This window comes from Parambassis ranga, chromosome 20 (assembly GCF_900634625.1).
Source record: "Parambassis ranga chromosome 20, fParRan2.1, whole genome shotgun sequence".
NCBI classification, from domain to species: domain Eukaryota; kingdom Metazoa; phylum Chordata; class Actinopteri; family Ambassidae; genus Parambassis; species Parambassis ranga.
In genome coordinates, this window is record NC_041040.1 from 9186571 (window position 1) to 9211731 (window position 25161).

Genomic DNA, 25161 nt, shown 5'->3' on the forward strand with positions numbered 1-25161 from the left:
GGAGCAGAGATTAAATATTATATTCACTTTAATGTGATGCATTGTCTTTTCCCACAATGGGGCTGATAAGAGGGGTCTCACAGGTGAGGGATTCATTTAAATATGAAATTTTCATATGTAATATTCACTGTGACAGGCATTGTCTATTTCTACAATGGTGCTGATAATAAAGGTTTTAGATAATGCGTAATAGGATGTACGGATATTTAGAGCCTTTATTAAAAACACACTTTTGATGAAGACGGACTTTACAAAAAAATGTTAACATTTCAATAATAATGGTGGATGTGACTACAGAAAAACTTTCAAATCACATGCTACTTTGCTTTGTAGACCTTTTTATGCCACTGTGCGTTAGTGTTTTAGTTGTTTGCATTTAACCTTCAGTCAAACCAATTGGAAATATACTTTCCATAAGCCATCAGTGAATTTCAAGGGCTTAAAAAAAAGGGAAGCAGCACATGAGGTTCTGTCCTTTTCACTGGCAAGGCTCTTCAATGACAATACAGGTTTTCACCATATTTCTAAGGTGAGGGTTAGGTTCAGGGTTTGCTGGCTATCACTGAGGCTATTGTTACAACAGTCTCCTTGATTATAGAGTACACATTAACTTGCAAGGTCTATAGCTTATGATATATAACAGACTATTGCTATAGGGAAAACATTTTAATTAAAACCTCTTGTAATCCACTCACTCAGGAGGAGTGAAGATTTGTCATGCTACATGATGAAAATATCTGCTTAGAGATTTAACTCTTTAAATGCAAATCATCTATGTTAAAGAGCAACGCTTAGATTGGCAACTCAATCAACTGGCTTGTAGGAAAATAAAACGTGAAAGTACATTCTGAAAATCTGTACATGCTGAATACACATCCAATCAAAAGTCTTTATTTTCCACTAAGCACTATTATGCTGTTGTCATATCAAGGCTGACACTATTGAGTCAAACTAGCAGTTTGTTATAATGCAGTGCTGCAACGTGGAAAGTTCGGGTCAAATGTTGCACTACTTGCTACGATCTATGTAAAATAACTTTAAGACTGTGATATGACTGTGATGTGTGTGTGTGTGTGTGCACGAGGATATGTGTGAGGTTGTGTGTCTTTCATGTTTGGATTGGTTAAGTCAACGGATGGACCATTACATTCTGTCCAGGGATCTGGTTTCTGCTCCACATCTGGCCTTGCTTTATGCTCCGAAACAGTTTTTTCTCTGATCTATTACAAGCTCTGTTCCTCTCTCTCTCTCTGTCTCACACACACGCACACACAAATGGACACACACACTTGCAGCTTCGCAATCACTCATGCACACTTCATTCCGTCATTGTGTGGACGGTGGTGGTGGTGGTAGTAGTAGTAGTAGGTGTATGTTAAGAACAGTGAGTGCGCCTGCTCCCTCTCAAATTAAAGTGAAACAGAGAACTTTGTATAAAGTATTTTCCTCTGCAGCTCTAAATGTCCTAACATTAGCACAGCTGAACAAATACTGTCAACACTCTCTCCTTCATCTTAAATGTACTCTGCTGATCCACTCTCCCTTTCCCTTACACGTCTTTGCTCAGGAGAATAGGAAAGCAGTTGGCCTTTACTGTAGAGAATAAGTCATCCACTCACTTAAGAAAAATGTTAGTAGCAGAAACTGTTGTGAAATGGACAAGGTTATGTCTTAGAGATCATTTAAAACTTTATTTTCTGTGTTTTCATTCATTCGGCAACTTTCTTGATAGGAAAGTTAAAATATTTTACTTACCATTTTGATACTCATCTACAGTCCAACTGAGGTCTGTTGTTTGGTGAATAACACAACAGAAATGACTCAGGAAATCTATTAAATAAAAGCACATGTTTGTCATGTTTGCAAATGAAATATTTTAAGCCCCAAAGTTCTTCCTTAATTCCCTACCCTATTTTTTAATCTAAATTCCTTTTTATTTATCTTCCATCTCTATTAGTAGCTCTCTCTATTTCACTAACTCACACACACACACATCACTGTCATGTGAATAAGCACATGTTGCTGTAATTTCAGCATGAGGTTAAAGTGTTGTTCTGTTCCAAATTCCCCCAATGAGAGACTTGAAAGCAGTAAAATCATTAACATCACAAGGGGCTTTGTCTCAGAGATGATTTAGTGCATCTTCCCAGGACCAGCTGTCTACAACTGCACACTTCTCCAGAGGCAGGTCAAAAATCCACACAGGAAGCAGAACAGGGAGGGATGAGTGAGACAGTGGGTGGGTTGTGGATTCAGTTTACAACAGCTTGGGCCATTGCATCTTCTTTTTGTTCAAGGAGGTTGAACAGCTCTCCCAAACTGACAGGGTGTTTCCATGTAGATGTTAAGCCTTACATCTCCCACTGCAGTGACATCTATAGCCCCATGCTGCATGCTTAATGGTATTTTAAATACGGCATCTCCGGAAAAACAGCATAAAATATGACACATAATAATTTTGCATCCAAAGAAACACCCAACTTTTACGTCCCTTCCACATTTCAGTTGTTTATTGTGCTTGTTCATTGTTATCTCCAGCGTAAAGATACTGGCTCAGTGACTAATGACCAACAGGCAGGTTCCTACCATTTCTAAATAAACTTCAATAATTCTTCTGAATTCAAGGTATACCACGGTGCCACCAAACATGTCTGGTGTCTGGTGGTGACCTATATTGTGCCAGATGTTGTTCAGTTTCACACACAAATAGATGGCAGTAAAACGTCTTTACAATTCACCCTTTTATTTGAGGAATTGCGATAATAGACAAATATCTCTTGGAATGACCGTCTTACTTTTTTTTTCAAAATAAGGGCATTTGTGGTCCATTGGAAAGGCAGAGCATGCTTATAAAGGAAACAGGGATACAATAGCAGGACACCTTTCCAGTCCAAAAGTATGCATCTAAAATGTGTGCGCCTAGGCACACAATATTGTGTGTTATTGTAAATGGACAAGAGGGTTGAGCAATGCGAGAAAAGCAAACAAGAAATAAAAGGAGACAAAATGAGTGGTGCAGTTGAAGGAAAGCAGTTCAAGCCTTCAAGGTTGGACATGGACAGACGTCGGCCCTGTTCATAATGCTTTACAACAATCACAATAGCTTACCGATTTTTCTCTCTCCGTGTTTTCTCTCTTGATCTCGCTTATTGCTCATTTCTTTTCTTACCTTGCCACTTCTCCTTCTTATTCCCTCCCTCCCACCCCCCCCTTCACCACTCCCTCCACCCCCAACTGTTCAAATATTATTTCTCCCCCCTCCTGTCGTCCTCTCCCCCCTTTTTTTTCCTCCCTCTCTTTATCTTGTCATTGCCTGTCAGTAGGGATTCTATCTACGCTGAGTGTTGTGTACGTGCGTTATGTGTGAACACATTGAGACTAAGATACACTTAAGAGCTCATTGATTTAAAAATACCTTCGATATTGGAGGTCCCCTCCTGCAGATTCGTTCAGGAGCTTATCACACACACATAGACATCCATGTAGAGATATGCATAAACCAAAGCTCCACTCCAAAGTTTCTCCTTAAACTTTGTGATTGACCTAGTTAGCTTGTCGTTTTGACAAGTTGTCTGTTTTGACACGACATCCTCCAGTGTTTATCAGCATCCATTCTGCCTATCACACGTGCACATTGGGAATTCACGCACACACACACACACACATACACGCTCAAAGATAAATCAAGCTGAGATTTAAAAAAATTGGCAGGAAGCGAGTGTTGTGTTAGCTGAATGACTTGCATTTGATACATGAACGAAAGCTTTGGTCAGTTTTTTTTTCCTGTGTCTGCATGTTTGTACTATTTTATCTGATGTCTGGAATGCAAAACACAACCTGTATTACTTCTGTCAAGGGTATTTGTACGGGTCTAAGTGTTTACATGAACGCCCGCTCATGTGTGATTTAGCTGCTACGTGCATAGATGTGTTTGTGCAGTGTTTTTTGTTTTTTTTCCTTCTCTCTCCTTGCCATAGCTCAGGTTTAGTGTGTTTAGTGAGCCTGGCCGTCGACAGCCAGAGGTTAAAGGTCAAAGAGCCAAGTTAACTCCATCAATCCCCCCAGACAGTAACAAACGAGCCCTCAACTCTGGTCAAAACAATCCCTGGATCATGCAGGACGGATAAGGAGGTGGGGAGGGACAGAGAAAGAGTGAGTGTGCCTTTGACTCAATTTAGCATGAAGGGCTGTAAATTGAAGAAGTTACTCGTTTGCAAGATTTTCCTCATTTTTTCAGTGCAGTGGAGTAAGATAAGGTAGTGGCTTTATTTAAAAAAAAAACACTATAATGTGGCGTTTCATCAGGTGGGAATCAGTATTCATTGCAAGGTATTTATGAGGGTCACACTTGTGGACATTCTGGAAAATATTAGAAACTCAAACCTGCCCATTTTCACTGACTTCAAAGAGACAAAGACCCTGACAAGATAGAAGAGATCAGACAGAAGAGATTAAAAGTCCAAAACATTCTCTCTGGGTTAACTTGTGAGGAACTACACCCACATAAAAAGCACGTGCAGACATGCACACAAAAACACTCACACATTCATTTGGCATCATGCTCAAGTGGGTAATTAAGGAAGGTCACCAAGGAAACAGACAAACACAAGCAACTGTCAGACATGCCGTATGCTCAGGAAGAAGCATAAACAACTGTCTTTCTCTGTACACTGTGTCATCCACCCACCACCACCATTACCTTAAACATAAATATGAAAACAAGACTGGAATATTTTATCTCAGGTTCTGTAAACAGTGACCTAAGTTCCCCTGTTTTCTGAGATACTGTTTGTGTTGCTAGTGAATCAAGAAGATATAATCCCATACAAATTTCATTGCCAGATTATTATGAAAAAGAGAATCCGTGACTATCAATTATATGAAAAAAACATCCTGTAACTTTGAGACAAATGTTTTTTTTTCTCACAGATACAGAAAAAGGAGATTAAAATGTGTGCGTTGGCGAAGGAGCTCACAGAAAGTAAGAGGCAGCACTCTGATTGTCAGAAAGAGGTAAAAACACTGGCTTCTTTATTCACCATTTTATTTAAATGTTCAAGATTCATATTAATGTTAGCTGAATTAATTTGATGCCATATTGAAGTAAGGCAGTTACAGTAATATGTGTGTGATAATGGAGCAGAATTAGAATTAATTAATGAATCATAATTCGTAGTGGTTAATGTTGAGTGTGTTTTGTAACTCTAGAGTGAATATGATTTTATTACATCTTTAGGTCTTATTTAAAATAATTTTTTTGTTGTGCTAATGTGGGTGCTTAAAAGACTGTGAGATTGGAGCGCTGACTGAGCGACTTAATTTTGGTGCATATTTGACAGTTGCTTCGGAAAGAGGAGGATTTGGAGAAACTGTGCAAGGAGAGAGACGAGCTGAAAGCCAACATAAAGGACCAGAGCAGAGAGCGTGTCCACCTCAGCCAGACCAAAGACAGACTGGAGGCTGACTTGGCTGTGATCCACCAGAAACTCCACACCTCACACCTGGAGGTCCATCTCTCTCTCTCTCTCTCTGTGTTTATGCATGTGTGTGTGTGTGAGTGTGCAGTCAGAAGTATGTAGCAAAATCTTATGTTGTTAACACATACATGTAGCACCCTGAAATGTATTCTTAAGTGTTTTGTGTGTGTGTGTTTAGGTTCGAAGCAGAGAGCAGTTAATTCTGCAGCTCAGAGCTGAAATAAAGGCGGCTGAACAGAAGCATCAAGTTAGACAGAAACAGGTGTGGTGGCTTGTTTACGTTGATTTATGTTCCATTCTTTTCAGTTATCATATTGCAATATGTAAAGATTTTACCAAACAATGTGCAAATTATAAAAGACCATAACAGTTTCTTTTCAAACAACATTTTTTGCCATTTTCCAGTTTCATGCCATATAAATATTGGTTGTTTTTTTAGTTTTCTTTCTGTTTTTTGTCTTAGGGCTTAAATTCTGTGCTAGGTAGTACTACAAGGGTCTTAAACCTATCATACTATTTTTTCCCTTTCATATGCTGAGGCTAGGTTGAGTGTGCAGTGCACCCTTGTGTTTTTCCGCAAACAATGCCCTGCTTTACACCCACAGAGTTGCACACATCCACTCGAGGGAAGTGCCCAAACCTGCAACAGACTTTTCCTGTTGTGAGTGCAGAGCAGCTCCAATAGAGCAGTGGGAGGTGTAGCACCTTGCTCAAAGGCTCCTCAAAAGTTGGAGCTAAGGAAAAGGGAATTGTTACTCATTCATGTTTGCTTGTGCCTACATTTCCCCAGCTGGTCCTGAGACTAAAATGGGAAACTCACTGACTCAAGCCCTTACTTTTTGGCTACTGCCACCCCCTCACTGTCTTTTCTGTCTGCCTATGTGTATAAAGTTGTTTTTCTCCATTTCCATCATCTTTTTAGGTTTCATCATTTTCTCTTTCTTGTCACTCAGGTGACGGCACTGGAGGGAGAGGTAAGACACTTGAACCACAAGGTCAGAGCGTACCAGGAAGAGGCCTGTCAGATAAGTGAAAAGGTTGGAGATATTGAGCGCCTTAAAGACCAGAAGGAGAAAGAACAACAGCGGCTGCACGATCAGCTCCATATTAGTCAGCAACAAGTAAGAAAGAACTCTTGCTCCTCTTCTCTTCACCTTTGCTCATCCTTCCTCAGTACAGGTGAAATCTCTAGTGAATTCTATAGATCAGTTGAACTATGACCTGGAAGCTGTGAAACAGGCTCACAAGATTGAAGTGAAATGCTGGAGGGAAACCAGTGCTCTGCTACACAGCTGATTGAAGCAGAACAACTCTGAGCTCAGCCAAATACACAGCAGGCTGAAGGATTCAGAGGTCACAGAGCTCAAGGACAGTTTAAGTCCGAATCACATTCTGACACAATGAAGGAAAGTCTTTTTGTGTGTTCAGTTGTCAATCAGCCGTTCCTCCCTCGTACTGTGTTAATTCAGAAGAAAAGGCACTTTGAGGCACTTACATTCAGCTGAGTGTGGGTGATCTAAATTGCAGTAGACAATAAATTGGTCAAGAGTTTTTTTTTTTTTTTTTTTTTTTTTTGCCAGGAACAGCAAACTGACACATTTACAGCAAATAGGCTTTAGTAGTCAACTTACATATATCCCCATCTACATCATCTGATTTACTAAACAAGACAGGCTAACCCCACTGTTTGTCAACCTCTCACATCTAATTGGACCCAAACGTGAATACAGACTGAAAAACATGGACAGAGATGAAAAAAAAGAAGTTGAGAAGAATAAAGTTATTATTAACTGAGGGTCAGCTTGGGTAGTCATGTGACATCCATGAATACTCAAGCGACAGGCCAAATGAGGTTCGTCAGGCCAGGAGGGTCAAATGTGTTTTCCGTCATGTTTAATGAGGGTTGTTTGTTTCCCCAAAGCACAAGCTCCTGATTATGGTCACAAGAAAGCCATAGTGTCCCCATTACATCTTGTTATGAGGCCTTTCATCCGGTAACAGAGAAAAGTCCACCATTAGTGTTTGGATGTAAGATAGTGGATTCATTAAAGGGAGGGAAACAAATATTGTGACACAGAATAATACGTACAACTATGAAAAGTAACGCTGGTATGTAACACCTTACTGTATATTGTGTGTTTGTGAGACTGCTTACCTTGGATAACCCTGACTTAAACATTCACTATTCACCACCATTACACACAGATAAACTCGAGTGCACCGGCAGTGAGTCAGTGGTTTTAAACAGTCCACACACGCCATCGTACACCTACACAGTTTGTTCACTTTTTGACTCTAAAATCGAGAGTCAGACATGATGACTCCTCTCCTCTTCTCTGGTTTGTGTCTCTTTCTTCCTTTGCATGAGCAAGTTCTCTGCTCAGTCAGGCTGACTTCTATCCAGTGTTAGTCCTGGATGGGCCCAGTTAATCCCTGGTTAAACCAAGCTGCGGTGAACCACTGAAATCTAACTAGTTGGCTGTCATTAGTTGTAAACCTTCATGTTCTGATCCAGATTACATCGGGATTAACATGGATGAACTCAAGCTGAGTCTTAGAGCGGGTTTAACTTTCTCAACCTCTTCCCTTGAAAGGTGAGCTACGGTTGGATTCTTAGTGTGACGCTAGGATTAGGCCTGGTTTCACTTCCTGGGTTCCCTTTTATTATGACAGAGGTTACTTTAGAGCAGAGCAGCATATTGAACCGTGTTGGGGAAATTTCTGTGAATTTCTGCATCATGCAAACTTCACTGTAGCAATATGATGATGAGTGATGTTTCTGTAGCATTTAAGTTTTGTAAGATCATTTATTGCCCTCTTATACCACACTATTTGTTGCTCCTGTGTTACTTGCAACACGTTTTACTCTTTGCATTTGCTTCATCTCTCTATCGAAATTTCAGTTTTATAAGGCTGTGCATCATCACTTGATTTTCCGCTTTACTGTGCCCTCTTATAGGTTAAGACATTTGAACAGAAGCTTGAGAAGCAGGAGGTTGAAATTGAAGCTCTTCATCAGCAGCTGAAAGGAGCCAAGGATGAGCTAAAAGAGGCCCATTTCCAAACGCAGGAGACGAAAGAAACAGCCGCGATTTTTAAACAAAAGTACACTGCAGCAATAGAGAAGGTGCACAGGGTCCAGGGGCAGGTGGAACTTTTGGAAGAAGAACTACGATATTCACAGCAACAGGTAGAAAGTGTACCTTATAGAAAATGTCCCTCTTGTCTGCTTAGACATTCAAAAAGATTCCATTTGATTTGAATTTTCTGTTCACTGTGTTTGATATTGGCAGCTTAAAGAGTCACAATCAACAACTCATATGGTGAAGGAAGAACTAGCTGAACTGGAGCGGCGGTACCAGGAGAAGGTTGGCCATTGGGAGAACACACAGGAGGCTCTTGACCAGCTGACAGATGAGCTTCAGGCCAAGGAGAACCTACTAAGGGAAAGTGAGCAGAAAGTGGACCATTTTAAAAGCCTGATAGGATCCCTGCAGGATCAGAAGGACAAACTCCAGCAGCAGGCAAGGAAACACGCTTCATTGCAAACATGCATAGAGTCATGTAGGCATATAGTATGCATATGCATATTAATGTATGCAGTTTGCACAACACGTCACTTTAGATTTTAATAAGAAAAATGTAATCACATAGATGTTTCAGACTGGTGTGTTCTCACATGCACACCTCCACACCCCAAAAATGCTTTATGAGTGCATGCATGAGCATACTCTTGTGTATATGTATGTGTGTCATTGTATTGTGTGTGTATTTATGTGTGTGTGTGCACTGGCATGTGTCACTTAATCTTTTCTCCTTTTTCTTTCTGTTTTATATTTACTACGTCAGGCAACAAATGAATCATCTTTATTACGGAGAAATTTAATTTGGATGAACTTAACTGCTGCCGCCAAGGTCAGACGGGCAGAATGTCATTTTAATCCAATCAACTTTAATCTGTTGGTTATAAAAGAGTTAGGCTGTTGAAGAATGGCTGTATCTCAGGCCCTTTATTACACTGGCTAATGACTTTGATTGTGAGGCGCCTATCAAGAGGTTAGGAGTTCTTATGGAGCTTCACATCCTGCTAATTCGCTACCTCATGCCACTGTTGAGCTCAGCTAACCCTAAAATCACCGCCGTCTTTATTCCCAGTTTACAAGGAAATCTAAACAAAAAAAAATGATTAGTATTAATTTGCGATTTTAAAGCATTCTGTAAAACAACATGCAGGTCAGAGTATTATAAATTCAAGGGTTAAGAAATTAAATAGTTTTTAATCTGTCTCCTTTCTGGATCATTTGTATTCTGACTTTGAAAATATTTCAGTATGACATAAAGAGAAAGATGAACAGTAGAAGTCAAGTTAAATTTCTCTGCTTTCCTACAAAGATGTCTACTTTTGAATTAGTTACATAATTTGCCTATAAAAAGACAGCAGCTAATAGACTAAGATAGAGCGTAGTGATATATTAAGCAATTTTTTTTGGCATAATGAACATAGGCAATGTTCCCAGCAATGAGGTGCATGCTTTTTTTTTTTTTTTTTTTTTTTTTACAAGAAGATATAGATAGTATAAAATATTTAATGTTTTATCTTCTAGTGTTGTGGTTTGTTAAACACCGAAAACCATGTCTCTCTTTGCAAATCAATACACAAATAAGTAAAATGCATTAAATGTTGAAATACAGTTTATCATGAATGCATCCTCTTTCTCTCTGTCTGATTTTTAGTTGCTTTTTGGTTATATATTTAATGTCTGAAATTTTTCTTCCCCTTTATTTACTTACTGTCTGTCTACTCATAGAAACTCACAGTGGAGTGTGACCTAAGGCTCTATCAGCAGAACCATTCCCATTCTGATGAGGAGTATCTCAGCCTGTTCAAACTCAGGCAACAGCTACAGAAGGTGAGGTCCTGCATAGTACTTCAAATTCTATATATTTTTATATCACAATAAAGCATTAAATAGTTTTCATACAGTTTAGTATTTTAAGTATGTTATGTTCACTGGTGAGAATGGGAGAGAAAATTGCTTACATTCCAGATGTATTTTAAAAAGTCACAGCAGCATTTGAATGAGTTAATATCTATATAACACAGACAAAAAAAAAGTTCTGGCGCTCACATTTTTGTATGTGTTTCTGTGTGTGTGTGTTACAGCGCTGTACTGAGCAGGTTGAACGCCTTGCGGAGTGTGAAAAGGCTATTCTTCAGATGAAGTCAGAGCTGGAGAGACAGTAATAACAGAGTCTATAAAACTCTCATTCTCCTCTGCTGATCCTGGTTTCTGTCCTTGTCTCTCCTCTCATGCCCTTCTCATCTGCTCCACCCTCCCCATTCTCTTAAGATCTACTTACAAATGGCAAACAGTGGGACATTATATTTTATGTGGTGTATTCAAATTATTTGGATTGTTTTAATCAGGACAGTGTGTTTCTTTTACTCTTTTTTTTAAATAGAAATCAGGAAAAGGTGGATCTGAAGCTAAATCTCGCTGCGTCTCACAAAGTGCACCAGAGCACTCGCAGCCAGCTGGAACAGGAAGTGAAACGTCTGAAAAAGGAAGTTACATGCTTACAACATGAGCTGGGGACAACACAAAAGGTATTTAAGTCATATACATCTGCTTGCCTGCCTCTTTATTGAGAAAAAGACATATAAATTTGGCAAAAAGGTGCTTTATGGATTCAGAAGCCTCTTTACATAAAATGTTGCCTACGCATTGATCGCAGCCTTTAAGAACTAAAGGAATGAGCTGGGGGATCCAGTTCAAGTTTCCCAAAGAGGAGTACTCCAACCACCTCCACGGGCACCACACATCTACCACTCATGTGATTGTCCTGTGATTGCCTGGCAGAAACAAATTGCCTCGCCATTAATTAAAGCGCCAAACGGTGCCAAGGCTGGTGAAATTGACTCCAATTAAGAGCTCAATGGGACACTAAATATTCAAATTACTCAAAGTGGTGACTGTAACCTGGCAGAGTGCCAACATTACTGGCAGTCTTGGACACACTGGGTTTGTGTGTGTGTGTGTGTGTGTCCATGTAGCCTTGAATGCATAAGTGGATGGGATAATATTTGATTTTGCATGTTAAATTGTGCACCCCTTGGCACACGCCGGTGAAACATAAGATTATATGCGTGCACACTTTTAGTCCTCCAAACACACATGCATTATATTCTGTTGCTGTCAGTTGTCCATTCATTCAGCCATCATCCCTGTGGAATACCACATAATGAGTTCATGTCATGTAGGGACACATATATTGAAGGCAACATCTACATTCATCACATGTATTATGCATATACACATTATTAGTCATTATCATTATGCACATACATAATTATACACAGTCTTAATGATTTACATGAATGCTTAGTCATACATGGTCTGGCTAAGGGAAAGATTGCATTTTGATAATATATTTTGAATAAAAAATATTTTCTAACTAATCCCAAAAAAAGAGCAGATTTTAGTACAAACCAAAGAAGCTCCATCTCTCATCTAGCATCTCTCACAGTGGGTCAGAAACACATGTGTCTACATGTTCAGTGTGTGATATATAAATGTAAAGTCATGTGCTGTGAAAGGTTTTCTAATAAGTTTGCAGTATGCATGCTTGACCACAGTCTGCCTTTCAACAAGTGATAAAGCGAAACCCGCACAAACAGTTTGGACCTGCTTTTGAAATTTGAATGAGGTGAGGTACTAAATGTCCGCTTTCATGTCCGCCACCGCAGTCTCTCCTTTTAAAGTTTCACTCAAGGTTTACTGTGGATAAAAAGAAGCAGCAAGGCAGTGTATTCTAAACACAGTCCTGCAAGATATGTGACATGAACAGCGGCCCCAAGCTCTTAATGTATGCATATGTGACTTGTTTATTGCTCCTCTGTAGGTGCAGGTGACACTGCTCAGGAAGTCAGAGGAGGAGGTGGAGGAGGCCCGGCGAGAATCTGCACAAAGGAGCAGGGAGCTGGATCTGCAGAGAGTAGAGCTGCAGAGGCTTCAGGAGGAGTTACAGAAGGAGGAGGAGAAGATGAGGGGCGCCGTCAGAGAGAACCATAACATGAGCACTTACATCAGACAGTTGAGCCACGAGCTGGAGGAGCTACGCAGCAAGCACAAAGTCACAGGTAGCAGTCAATAAAAAGATCAGTTACTCGTGGCTGCGTCAACAAATACATTTTCATTAAAAATGAAGCATGCTCAGTCTGATGAAGTCTTTTATAAACAAGACAACTCAACATCCTACTTTTCTTGCCTGGTGCTTAACTTTTAGGCAACAAGCCCAATGCATGCTAGAGGAGGTCGGTGTGACCTGCCTTTTGTTGCAGAACCAGCACCACTGCTGTTAGCTCAATCAGTTAGCGCAAATTAGCTAGAAATGTGGTGATTCAGTTGCTAGCTTTCTGCACGCAATGTTAACTCAGACATATACACACACACACACACACACACACTGCAGATAGAGGTTTGATTTAATGGCGCACTGCTTTAGCTGTATGGTAATGATCTGGTTTATGTGTGTGTGCGTCCGTGTGTGCGTGTGCCCGATGGTGGCCTTTGTAGTAGTGTGTCAGTGCAGGAATGGTGATGGTTGGGTCTCTCTGGGCACAGAAATGTCTCATTAAGAATTAACGTACACATCTACGGTCACGCCAGGCAAACACCTCACATACGCACGCTCACAGCCATTTCTCCCAACTCCCACTGCTTTAATTAGCACATACACACTGACTCTCGAAGGTACAAACACACACATGCACACACAATCACCTATTGTCCGCAGAGAGATGAATCTGAGGTCTCTCTCTGTGGCAGACAGTGGCTGGCTTGCTCACTGAACACTGCTCATTAACAAGATAGAGACAGAAGGACAACGCTGTGTAGCTTGGCCTTTGTCTGTGATCAAAACGCATTCCCTCAACTCTCCTCTCTACACAAAACCACATATTATTCAGCTTTTACCTTCAGCAAATACAGCCCAGCAATGTTAGAGCCTATTGTTATGACTTAAGAAGAATAAAGATGCGTTATTATAACAAAGGCGACGTTGTTTACCTGGATATAGCAGTGGTCAGAATAAACTGGGTGAGGAGTCAGCTTGAGAAATTACTGTCAGGAACAAAGAACATGAAAGCCAAAAAACATGAAGCCCAAGTCGAGGTTCTTTCTGCGTTATGAAAACATCACATTGAGCCGTGATGATTCTGTTTGTTTGTTCTCTGATAACAGCAGATGTGGTTTAGGCCGGAGTGAATTGTGAAAATACAAAGGTTAGAAAAGTATACACATACACAAAGAGTAGGATCTATAGGAACCAGAAAAGCTTAATCATCAACATTTATTTCACATGTTTTTACATTATTCTATGTGTGTTATTAACCTGAAATGTATATTCATATCCAGTCATTTGTATATTACTCTCTACAGAATTATTCATGTGGTGAATAAAAATGCAATGAACAGCCAATATCCGCTCTAAAAAAAAAAAATCATGAGTATTATAAATGAATTTATACTGCTCGTGTTTGTTACAAATGAACTGGCATTTCTGTGGTGTCTGTCCTGTGGTTCCTAACACTGCAGTTTACAGGGTGCATACATGAAGTTGGTTGGGATATGATGGATAATACAGTATATTGAAAGGACTGTGCGGCCAGATAGGAGAGAAACAGAGAAGAGGAGAATAAGTAGGGAACCAGGGAAGTGTCACATGGATGAGATTGAAGTGTCTGAAGGGAGCTGGATTCAATCAGACTGTGTCAGGATAGAATGAAGAGACTGAAAAGAAGGGAGTGATTAAAAGGGATAGAAAAAAGTCTTTAAACTTGGCATATGACTCTATGTGTCAAATTTGCTGTCACTTTGTCACATATGGCTCTTGCAGTATATGCTAGGCTGTGTGGAGCGCGTGCAGCATTCTGCAGAACATACATTATAAATGGGCAATGACAGAAAACATATCAAGGCATAGAAGATAAGAAGAGATTGTTGTAGAAAATCATAGGTGCTGTAATCTAAATGCCGTTTCCATTGTATCTACCTGTGCAATTCATGCAGGGATGGATCTTTAAAATATTCAAATATGACTGATAGTGTCATCTTACATCTTAAATAAGATGTGTTGTAGGGTTGGCTATAATGCAAAATAAATGTGATGCTGTGTGACGGCAAATGAAATAACCACATAAACAAAAACACTGTATCCGTATTTCCACACTTCCACAAAAACAGAAATGTGATATTACCACCCCTCTGTGCTGCTGATGTGCATCTGCCTAAAGATGATGAAATCATTATTGTGTGCATGTGTGTGTGTGTGTGTGTGTGTGTGCGTGTGTGTGTGTGCTGCTATCCAATCCCTGGACACACACGTGCACAGGCCTCTCTCCTCCAATTCACCTCTATTACTAGCTATAATCCCATTTCACACTCTATCGATCCCCAAAACTGTTGTTCACCGGAACCAGCAGCAAACACTGGCATTTCTCCCCATCATTTCACCACTATTGTTCTTTATTACACAAAGAAGCCCCCCCCTTCTTTCTTTGTCTCAGAGCAAACTCAGCCCTGCTGAAATATGAATTATAAATGTATGGCTAATAAAAGAGAAGGGGGGAAAGAGCGAAAAGGGGAGAGAGTTAGAGATAGAGAGAAGTGGTTGGTAGAAACATCAGAGAAAATGACTCCTTTACAAGAGTCTATTGATCAGTTTCTATCAAAGGGGGATGTCAGACATGAGATTACCTGGCAGTTTGAGCATTAGGTGCCGTGTGTTATAGCCCCGGGCCCTTGTACCGCTGCCAGAGGATTGTAAATAAAGCGGAGAGGAGAGAGCAAGAGGGGAGTGTGTTGGGGTATACGTGTGTGAGTTTTAGAGTCTATGCGTGTGTGTCTTTGTCTTTGTGAGTGTTCACTGTTGTGTGCATATGAGTGCCTTTTTTTGTGGTGTATTTGTGTGCATGACAGTGTGCGGCTCTGTGTGCCCGCACCTTTTGGCTTATACCCAAAAGCAGTGTTGCAAGCCCATGAAACTTCAGAAAGAGAGAGAAGGAGTCTTGGGAGGCTTTGGGACGTCTCTCGGGAGCACCTTAGCCAGCTACGAATCCCCCAACAAAGCCAAAGGAAGCTCCCATGAAGCCTTATGAAGCTTTTATGAGGGCCGGGCAGGGCCCAGCCTAGCCCCAACCACTGATTCAGGGTTAGCAAGGTTTTCATCCTTCTCATGTTAAAGGTTAGCTGTGAGAGCAGGGTAATCTGACCGTAGATCTGTGATTATAGGCTGATGCTGTATGATGGTCTTTGAAGCTTCTACGAAAGTGTTGAGAGGGAGAGATTGAGAGAGAGAGTTAGATTATGGACTAATGTCATACCGTAAGTTGTGAAGCCAGAATAAAAGGGTCAAGAAAGTGAAAGAGTGAGGGACTTGAAGATCTTAGATTGTGGACGACTGTGATATCTTAACTCATAAAGCCACTAAAAACAGGTTGTAAAAGACCGCAGACCTCAGAACGTGGACTCCTGTTCTTCTTTTAGACACTAAGAAGTGTCAAGAAATCCACCAATCCTGTGCAGCTCTATGAATCAGGTGGCAACATTAGGTCTTCAATCCCTGCTAAGGTCCACATTTTTGTCCATAGACTTAAATATTGCTGTAAGTTTTAAGTAAAAGAAGGTAACTGTTTGTTTTTCTGCTTAATTTTTGTGTGTGTGCATCAGCTGTGTGTGCACCATTGCTTATGCGTGCTAGGAGAGTTTGTGTAAACGGTCAGTCTGTGCAGCTAATTGCTCTCTCTGTGGCCTCCCCTGGTGGGAGGTGTCACCGAGGTCACCTCAAAACTAATGCCTTGAATACGAATTTGATCTCCATCTCAAGTTTTCACATCTCTGCTTTATTGATTATTGAGATTCATAGCCAACTTTCACCTTGAGGTTCAGTAAAATAGCCAAGGTAGGGCACGTAGATTCACATAGACACAAATACAAGTGTTTGTGCATCGTTAAATATTTATCAATTCCAGTTGCAGCTTCAATTTTCCTAGGGCTTCAGTTTAAACAGTTTTGACACTACAAAACCATAAATTAATCATAGTTTTATTAAATGTGGATTTTCTTTTTTTTTGCTTCTTTTATGGTATTGGTTTTTAGCTTCCTTCCATTCAATCTGTGCCACTACTGTTATCACAGCATGGAGTGTGGCCTTAAAAGCATCACAGAAATACACTAAACATTTCTCCATTTCTATTTCACACACACACAAAGTCAAGGTCCATCCTGTAAATATTCAACACACACTCAGGAGCACATACACGCACCTCTTCATATTCAGTGCACACCTTCTCAATATTCACTAGCCTTGGCCACCGATGGCTGACAGTTTATGTTATATTCAATGAATGCTGAATTTAGTGAAAAGGTTTTAAGAACTATGAAGAAACATTGACTCACAAAATAGCAGACAGAACAAAAAAAAAGGGGGGGAAGCAGGCAAATCCCAAAATTTTAAATTCAAACTGAAAAGGGCCTGCCAAGCAAACCTGACCAAGAAACCTGACTAGTGGTTTATTATGCACCCGCTCAATGTGCTAAACTACTAAGTGTAGGACAATGGGGTTTTATTGCATGTAGACACTGGAGACGGCTGAAAAGGGAATGTGATCGAAGGGTTGCAGTCCGGGGTAGACGCTCAAGTGGCCTGCTCAAGGTAAAGAGTGCCATCTATTGACAGAAGCAGGGAGCGCTTCTTTTGTCTCCTAACAAAAAAAAAGGGCTGCTTCCAGTGTAGGCAATGCAATGTATTCATTCCTTCCTTCTCTGCCTCTGAAAGGCATTCAGCAGCTCTTCTATTGCAAAGTTATTTGTTTGTTTTGAAGGTGACTTGTAGTTCATGCTCTCCCACTCGTGGTAAACTGAGAAATGAGAATCAATATTCACCTCTATGTATGCATGTTTTGTAAATCAATCCATTAACCTTGATCTGCTGGAAGTGTATTTAAAGCCAGGTGTTTTTGTTGCTTTAAATAACTTTAAATAACAATATCAGCTATGAATGATAAGCCATCTAAAAGCAAAATTGTCGGTATCATAGTAATGCTTTCGCTCTGGCCATTTAAATTATTTCAGCTCTCTAATGATTCTTAACCAAGAGTGTCTGAAGTGAACTGTTGCTCCTTATCTCACACTTTTCTTCCTCTGTCTCTCTCCTCTCTCTCTCCTGCTCAGCGGAGGAGTTGGCAGCCCGTGCAGAGGAGGCGAGGCGGATGGAGGGGCGCCTGAGTGAAGGAAAGCTAGCAGAGGAGAAAATAAGGTAAGAGGGAGGGAAGGAAAGAGGGAGAGAAGCTTCCTCTCTTATCCCTTTTCCCATCGTCCCCTGTGTAAGCTCAGTAATCAAAAACATTTAGACTTTTTATGTGCGGCATACAGTAGGCTTTTTAACTGAACATGTGTTGAACAGAGCCGAACTGAGCTCTAAAGTGCACACATTGAGAGAGTCTACGGACATTTTAGTCCATCATACATCATGATATTAGCAATAGTAAAACACGCTGCTAACTTGTGCTTCATTTGAACGTGTTCCCCTCATAATCTGAGAGAAATATCAAGTATGTATTGATGAGTAATCAGATGATAGGTCACAGAGTTCAGAGTTCAACTGTGAGACCCCCGGTTGACCCCTGTGTGTCTACCAGAGCTGCGGTGATGACATCAGCAAGCATGTATCACCCAGTAGAGTGTGTGTTTGTGTGTGTCTGTTTGTGCACGCATAGCTGTGGTTGTGGCTTTGGCTTCGGCATGACCTCACTTGCAACGGTCTCCGTCTCAGGGAGTTTCTCGGTTAAGTTGAGCCATGGAACATTTTCATCGTCAACCGACAATTTAAAACTCAGTATGGAGACTTTATAGGTTACATTCTGAATTATTACATTTTATTACATTTAAACTAATTTTAGGGACTGGATGGTAAAACAATTGCTGTGTCTGCATATTACATCCATTTGCAGAATCATGCTGTTTACTGTTAACCCAGTATTATCTAATAACTGCAAAGACATGAAAGGTTTTTAAGCAACAACACCATGCTAATGGCTTCCATCTGTGCTGTGGGAAATCCCCTCCTTTCTCCACAGGATGCCTCCCTCTCTTTCTTCCCTTTCTCTCTCTCTCTCTCTCTCCCACTCTGTTCATCCTATCATATGTTCCCTCCATGGACCAATCTATCAAGCGTTTTCTTTGCTTTTTTTGTTTTGCCTGTCCAGCTTCTGCTTCAGCTTTTACTACTTTGGAGTTACTCTATTAGTGTCTTTTTAAAGTTGCTGTTGAAACATTTAGTCAATAAGCCATCATTTATTTTAAGAATATACTTTAGGAATAATGTATTACAGTTTTCATTGTTTATTCTTCAATTATTTATAAAGCAAATTCATCAACTTTTCCAATTGTTTGCCCTCATTACTACCAAAATGTTTTTTTATTCTTATCTTTTGACAGAAGGTTTTTTTATCAGATGTACAGTCTCTGGATGCATGACCATGATACTGACGTCAATTCAAAAGGTCAAATTATCAAAACATTGATAAGATTGAAACAAAAATCATTGTTATTTTTTTCTAAATTTTATGATAGGAAATGTAATCTTGGTATTCTGAGTTGTCATTTGACATTTTTAATGATTAAAAAAAATGTTTCATTCACACACAAAAAGGCAAAAGCAGTATGTAGCACTGTGCAAAAGTTTATTTTTCACATTTAATAAACTTGATTAACTGAGGTAAACCGTGTAAAATGTTATATGCATATGTTATATTGCACTCGGTTACATTTTTGGTATCTTTTTGATGGGTCAATAAAATAAAAATAACACTTGTCAATAAAAACCAACAGACAGTTGCTGACTTTGTGGGCTGTCTCTGCACTGTCAGTTTTTTTTTTAACAGTAAAATCCATAATATGCTTGCTTCAGATCAAGATCCCAAAACTTTTGCTTGTAAAATGCCCAAATACTTTTATACTATTCATGAAGTAGTCATTTCTTTTTTTATATATGTATTGGCTGTTACAGTGAGTATGGGTCAAGACTAGGGGAGGTTTGTTTTGGTGTGTGTGTGTGTGTGTGTGTGCATGGAGAGGGTTGGTAGGGAAGAGCGGCCGAGGCGAGGCTGTGGAGGGAGGTTTGTGGAAATGGTAATCATTTGTTGTATTGATTCCACTGTAGCCAGGGCAGCCGGCACACACAAACCCGCTCGCACACATGTACACACACTAACTGACTCACATACACACAGACGCGCAGTGCGTGGCAGGAATAGACCCCTTCATATTGATCCCCTTCACATTCCCTTAGCTCGGCTGCCATGCACACACACACACACACTTTCATGGCCTGATGTTTAACACAGTAACACATATCTGGATTTTCAAGGAGCTTAATAGTTGAGTCACATCCTTGCATTTCTCTTTATTTTAGCGACATTAATCAGAAGAACGAGTGAAATACAAATACAATATTTTTTAAATGGAAAGATTGTTTTGATTTGTTTTGCCAGTGTGACGATAAGTTCAGTTGTTCTGTTTGTTTGTGTAGGTCAATGGCTGCAAGTCAAGAGAGGGAGGCGACAGAGCTCAAGAAGAACCTTCAGCAAGCTGTCGATCAGAGACTCAAGGCAGAGAGAGAGAGGCAGGATGCACAGGACCAGGTAAACACACTAGACATGAGTGACATAGCCTAATTTGAAGTGTGTCCTGTCCTCTCCTTTCCTCTCCCCTTCCCTTCCTTCCTTTCCCTTCATGCACCCCCTCTCTCTTTTTGATGATTAGTGGCATATATCCGGTGCTAGAGCCTGGATTATCTTGTCCAAGACTGGGAGGGGTATACGCAGGACCTAAACCTAGCAAGGTGATTTGGAGCGTTAATTCCTGGGTGTAATATTCCCTGATATTCCCTAATGTTCAGGCTGGGAGCGGGGTTGAACCTCAGGGGAGAGCGGCTGTCAGGGCTGAGCTGCTGCTGTACAAAGGCAGAATGGATAATTAAGGGTAAAGCCAGTATGGGGAAGTGATGTTCATTTAGATTTGTCAAACTTTGAATTCAGCTGTGAGCTCCCCTGCTTTTTGGAAGCTTTCTCAGGTCTTGATTTTGTAAAGTTTCTTTCTTTTCGTTTCTATTTTGTGTTTTTTTTTCTGCCCTTCTCTCACTCACTCATGTGTTTCTCTCTCTTCTTTTCTCCTCATTCTTTCTCTTTCCATCACCTTACTCTATTTTCCACTCTGTCCTTGTGAATAATGCAGCCCACATTACATGGCTCTCCTTTTTTTCTGTTTAGTGGGCCAGGGTTTGACAATTGTGATTGCCCAGGGCCATTCCAACTAAGGCCACTTGATTGGTCAGTCACTCACCTAGCCAGTTCTTTAACTATTTCACAACTATTCTTTTCATGTATGCCTTTGCCCTCTTTTCTCTGTCCGACATGTCATAGTTTTCCATTAAGATGACAATGTAGATGTCAATGCCTTGTGCATCAACTATCAATAATAGAAGTAAAGGGCTGTTTCTTTTTGAATTTCCCAAAATATGTTGCTTTTTTTACAATAATAAATAACAAAGCAATAAGCAAGGGTGAGTTTTTATCAACTTCCTTATTCGGTTATATTGGTTGTCGTCACCAGGGAAACAAACCAGTGTTTACATAGCCATAGTCTAATTACCTTTGGAAGGACCTTGTTTCACTGCTCTATGCTAAGCTAACAGGCTGAAAGCTAAAAGTTAAAAATGTATCTAAAGCAACGGCAGTATGGTTCAATCCCATCAGTCTAAGCGATGGACTTTACCTTATTTATTTAGTTAATCATCATAACATTGTAGTTGCCATAAGTCAGTGTGAGTCTGTCTTTTGTTTTTGGGTTTGTAACCACTGGGGAGTGTACAGTACATGTTTATTCTCTGGCTGTGATCCTTCTCCTTTGCGTTCTCCATCATTTCAACAACAGATGAGCTTTTCAATGAATTTGACTCCAAACAGTGTTTAAACATCAGTGTGATGGCCGTTGTGACTATGACTCCTTCATTAGGTCCCAATCTCTGCTATTGATCAGCAGAAGATGAATTATCCACTGGTGAAAAAAATCAAAGGGTTTGAAATGGTAAATGGTACACTACAGTGGCCTATAGAGGAAATCCATATTACAAATTGCCTCGGTGCACAGAAGCTGAACCTCGGATAGCTCTGTCTTTTCCTCTCTGTATGTCTTTGTATGCACAGCGAGGACCGCGGATGTGTGATATGTGATTCAGGCAGTCGTGTTTGTGTTTGTTTAGTGTATCTTTTCTGGTATGAAGACAGGCATTTGTGTGTTATCAGTTTTGTGTTTGCATGTAAACTCAGCTGGCACTCGACCATTCAGCACACACACACACACACACAGACACAGAGGCACAGTCTTGTCTCAGTCCTGTCCCTCTGCATGAGTCCAGTTCAAACACAAGTCATATAAACATGTTTTTGTGACTGATCAGATCCCTCCTCTCCCTCACTCTTACTCACTGCTACACACACACACACACACACACGCACACTCACAATCATTAGTGTGTTTACGTCAACTTCTTTTAGTTTGGAGTAAAAAAGATTTTTAACAGTTTTAATGAGAATTTGCAGAGAAGTTTTCAGATAGCAAAAGTTTATGAGCGTGTTTTCATGCTCATAAACTTTAAGTTTCTCCAAAATATTTACAACTATTGATGTCATCCTAAAGCAGTACAATTAGATAGTGGGTTTTGATCACTCTGTGTCAGTGGGGGGGCCTACCAAGTGATTAGAGAGACAAGCCTAGTTAGTGCATTCTGTGTTCTTGAATATCAACAGCAAAGAATACAGCTGGATTTTCAGCTTTAGTTGGACATGGAGGAAGATGTCATCCATGTCGGCATCTTCCATTTTTTCAGCTCTTTTGTTATAATAATCAGAGATTTTACTGCCTACACTGCAATGAAGTACATTCCTTGCCTGTTAAAGGCACACTTAGATTTTTCATCAGCGAACCCAAATGTTAGATATATATACTTTTTACCCTTCTCCTCTGTCATTCTTATTTGTATTTGGATAATGATGCCTGCAGATAGTTCTTTAGATAAGTTTATTCTGTGTCGTTTGTGTTGTAGCTAAAGCTGTGATTTGTACATCCATGGTTTGAAACCCTGTTTTTGACCGAGATGTGATATTTGCAGCTACGAGTGTGTATTAGGTGAGGTGCTAGGCCATGGTGACAAGAGCAATAAGTCGGTGTTTACTCATTCTAAGTCCCTCTTTGCTTGCTCTTTCCAAGTATTTTCCAAGGACGAGTTCTCAGATTGTTTTGTGTGATAAACCATCTGTCACATCAGGTTACATAGCAACAGTGGCAACAGTAGCAATACCATGAGTACTTGGTCCTTGCCCGCAGCAGCCCAATGTCCAAATTATGTCTCTAAAAGCACTTGTGGAGCGCGGTTTTGGATCCACCTTAACTTTTACCTCATTTCTTGGCCTCAGAACAGAGCAGACCAAACAAGCCTTAAGTGTCTGTTGGTATGTGCAGCATGGCTGTGTGGATGTGTTATCTTTGCAGAGATGAGTGTGTTTTTAATTTCAGAGACACTACAAAGAGTCTGGTCTTAGCTGTTCATTGATCTTACTCATTATACCTGATTGAAGTCTGAAGGCTGGCGTAATTAGCTTAGAATGACCTGCACCACACACACAGGTTTGATGACGGTGAAATGAGGACAGACAAATGAAGCTCATTTGTTTAGTTGATGAATAAAGAGAAGTGGCCCAATTGTCTGACTGTTAAACCATGGAATGGACTTTGCATTTGTTCAGTGTGTGTGTGTGTGTGTGTGTGTGTGTGTGTATGTGCATCCCATCACCATCACACACAGCTCATTAAGCTACAGTGATGTAATTCATTTGAGAGATGGAACGGACAGTCGAGCAGACAAACTAACCATGTTTTTTTTTTTCCTAATGTTGTCTCTATAACTTTTCTGCGTCCTTCTTAGCTGTCACACACTATCTTTCTTCATCAAAGGAGGCTACAAGAAGCAGATGCAGTACAAACCCATCAAAAGTTCCAGCAGACGTTCATGGGAGTAGCATATGGCAACATGCATTTAATTTCACACAGGGGGAGAGAGGACAGAGGAAATATGGAAAGAGCATATTAGAATGTTTTTTTTCATTTCTTTATTCTCTGTTTACTTAGTTTGTCTTATTGTTTTTATGTACTAAAAAGTATATTTACCTTATTTTCTTTTTTCGCGCATTCATATCAGTTCTTGGTCACTTAAAAAGACAGGGAGTTACAACAAGGATAGCGAGGATAACACAATCAACATGTAATTAACTCATCTCAGGTTAATTTCTCTTTTCAAAGTGACTCTCAGTCTACAAACCATACAATATGTTTTTCTTTTTCTTTTTTTTTTTTAAGCAAATATCACATCTCATATAAAAGCCTGTGTCTCAGAGAGGATGTAATTTTATACCCTGATGCTCACTGCATTTATGACAAAAGAAGATTGGCCTTGGCACATTTTCATTTATTTATTTTGTGTGTGTTTTAATCATGTAGGAGAAAATTGTTAATTATATATACTTTCGTTGCACCTCAATTGCTATAGTATTGGAAAAAAATAATTAGAAATAGAAATGATTAAAAAATGTTCAGTTGGTCCAAGAATTGCTGCGTCAGCTCGTCACTGAACAGCACAGCAGTAATCCAAACTTCAAACTGGTTTTTATTCCCTTAAATCCAGAAAAGCATTTCATTGATTAAGATATATCAATCCATTGCTTGTAGAAGCTGTACAACATTGCTTGCATCTTTTCTTCAGTAAACCTGTTGTGCTACATAATCTTAAAGGTGAGCTAACCATACCTCATGCTGGATCAGTATAGTGTACTGGAAACCACAGCGTGTCCACTGACCAACAGGCTGTGGGATGATGAGCATAATATTAATATTTGTACCATCTTCTCATCTGAATATCAACTTCAGATCAACTTTTTTTGTCTTTTGTTTTTTGGCTTGGGACGCTTGACTGGAACATTGGTTTTGACTAACCTACCTCCAAGGAGCTAGCCAGATGTAGAGATCACAGGTGCTGTGTGCAGTTTGGTTCGGTTCAGGTAGGCATTGCAAACTCCTTATAAAGTGGAGAGTAAAGAGGAGTGTATTATAGGTTCAGCAGACTAACACTGACTGGATAACCACATCTAAACTGGCAAGTGTAAAGATTAAAATGACACCTACTACTGTAGGTGCCGGGGACTATAAACTTTTACCAAGGCTGGTAATGTAGCTGTTATTAAGGGCTAGATGTAAGGGAAGGGGGGGTATTTCAGTAATGGCAGCCACTGATAAACAACCCAGCAGCATGCGTAGGAGAGTGCGTGATGAAAGGAATCGGGAAAAGGAGTCAGGCCATGCAGCAGCAGCAGACGAAGGTAATTAAAGAAGCCATCATCAGCATCATTAATATGCTAGATCTGCTGTGGCCCACTGACTAGTCTAATGGAGAACATGTCATCATCGTCACCATTAGGGAGAGCGGGACACACATAAACACATGCACACACTGTCTTAATGTTGGGTCACGCCATGATTACCACCATTAAGCCTAGAGTGAGAAGACCTGC

The 25161-nt window shown here is 40.1% G+C and overlaps 1 protein-coding gene across 1 annotated transcript in view; it reads left to right on the plus strand.

The window, feature by feature from the left end:
* The window catches only part of LOC114453579 (golgin subfamily A member 6-like protein 22), an 81072-nt gene that overhangs the window by 42059 nt on the left and 13852 nt on the right, over positions 1–25161 (plus strand). Inside the window, exons 11-23 of the mRNA XM_028433531.1 lie at positions 4930–5013; positions 5340–5507; positions 5656–5739; positions 6431–6598; positions 8437–8667; positions 8771–9001; positions 10286–10387; positions 10642–10718; positions 10941–11085; positions 11214–11312; positions 12381–12618; positions 17711–17795; positions 20070–20181. Coding sequence (XP_028289332.1) covers positions 4930–5013; positions 5340–5507; positions 5656–5739; positions 6431–6598; positions 8437–8667; positions 8771–9001; positions 10286–10387; positions 10642–10718; positions 10941–11085; positions 11214–11312; positions 12381–12618; positions 17711–17795; positions 20070–20181 — 1824 coding nt within the window. The remainder of the gene's footprint in view (positions 1–4929; positions 5014–5339; positions 5508–5655; positions 5740–6430; positions 6599–8436; positions 8668–8770; positions 9002–10285; positions 10388–10641; positions 10719–10940; positions 11086–11213; positions 11313–12380; positions 12619–17710; positions 17796–20069; positions 20182–25161) is intronic.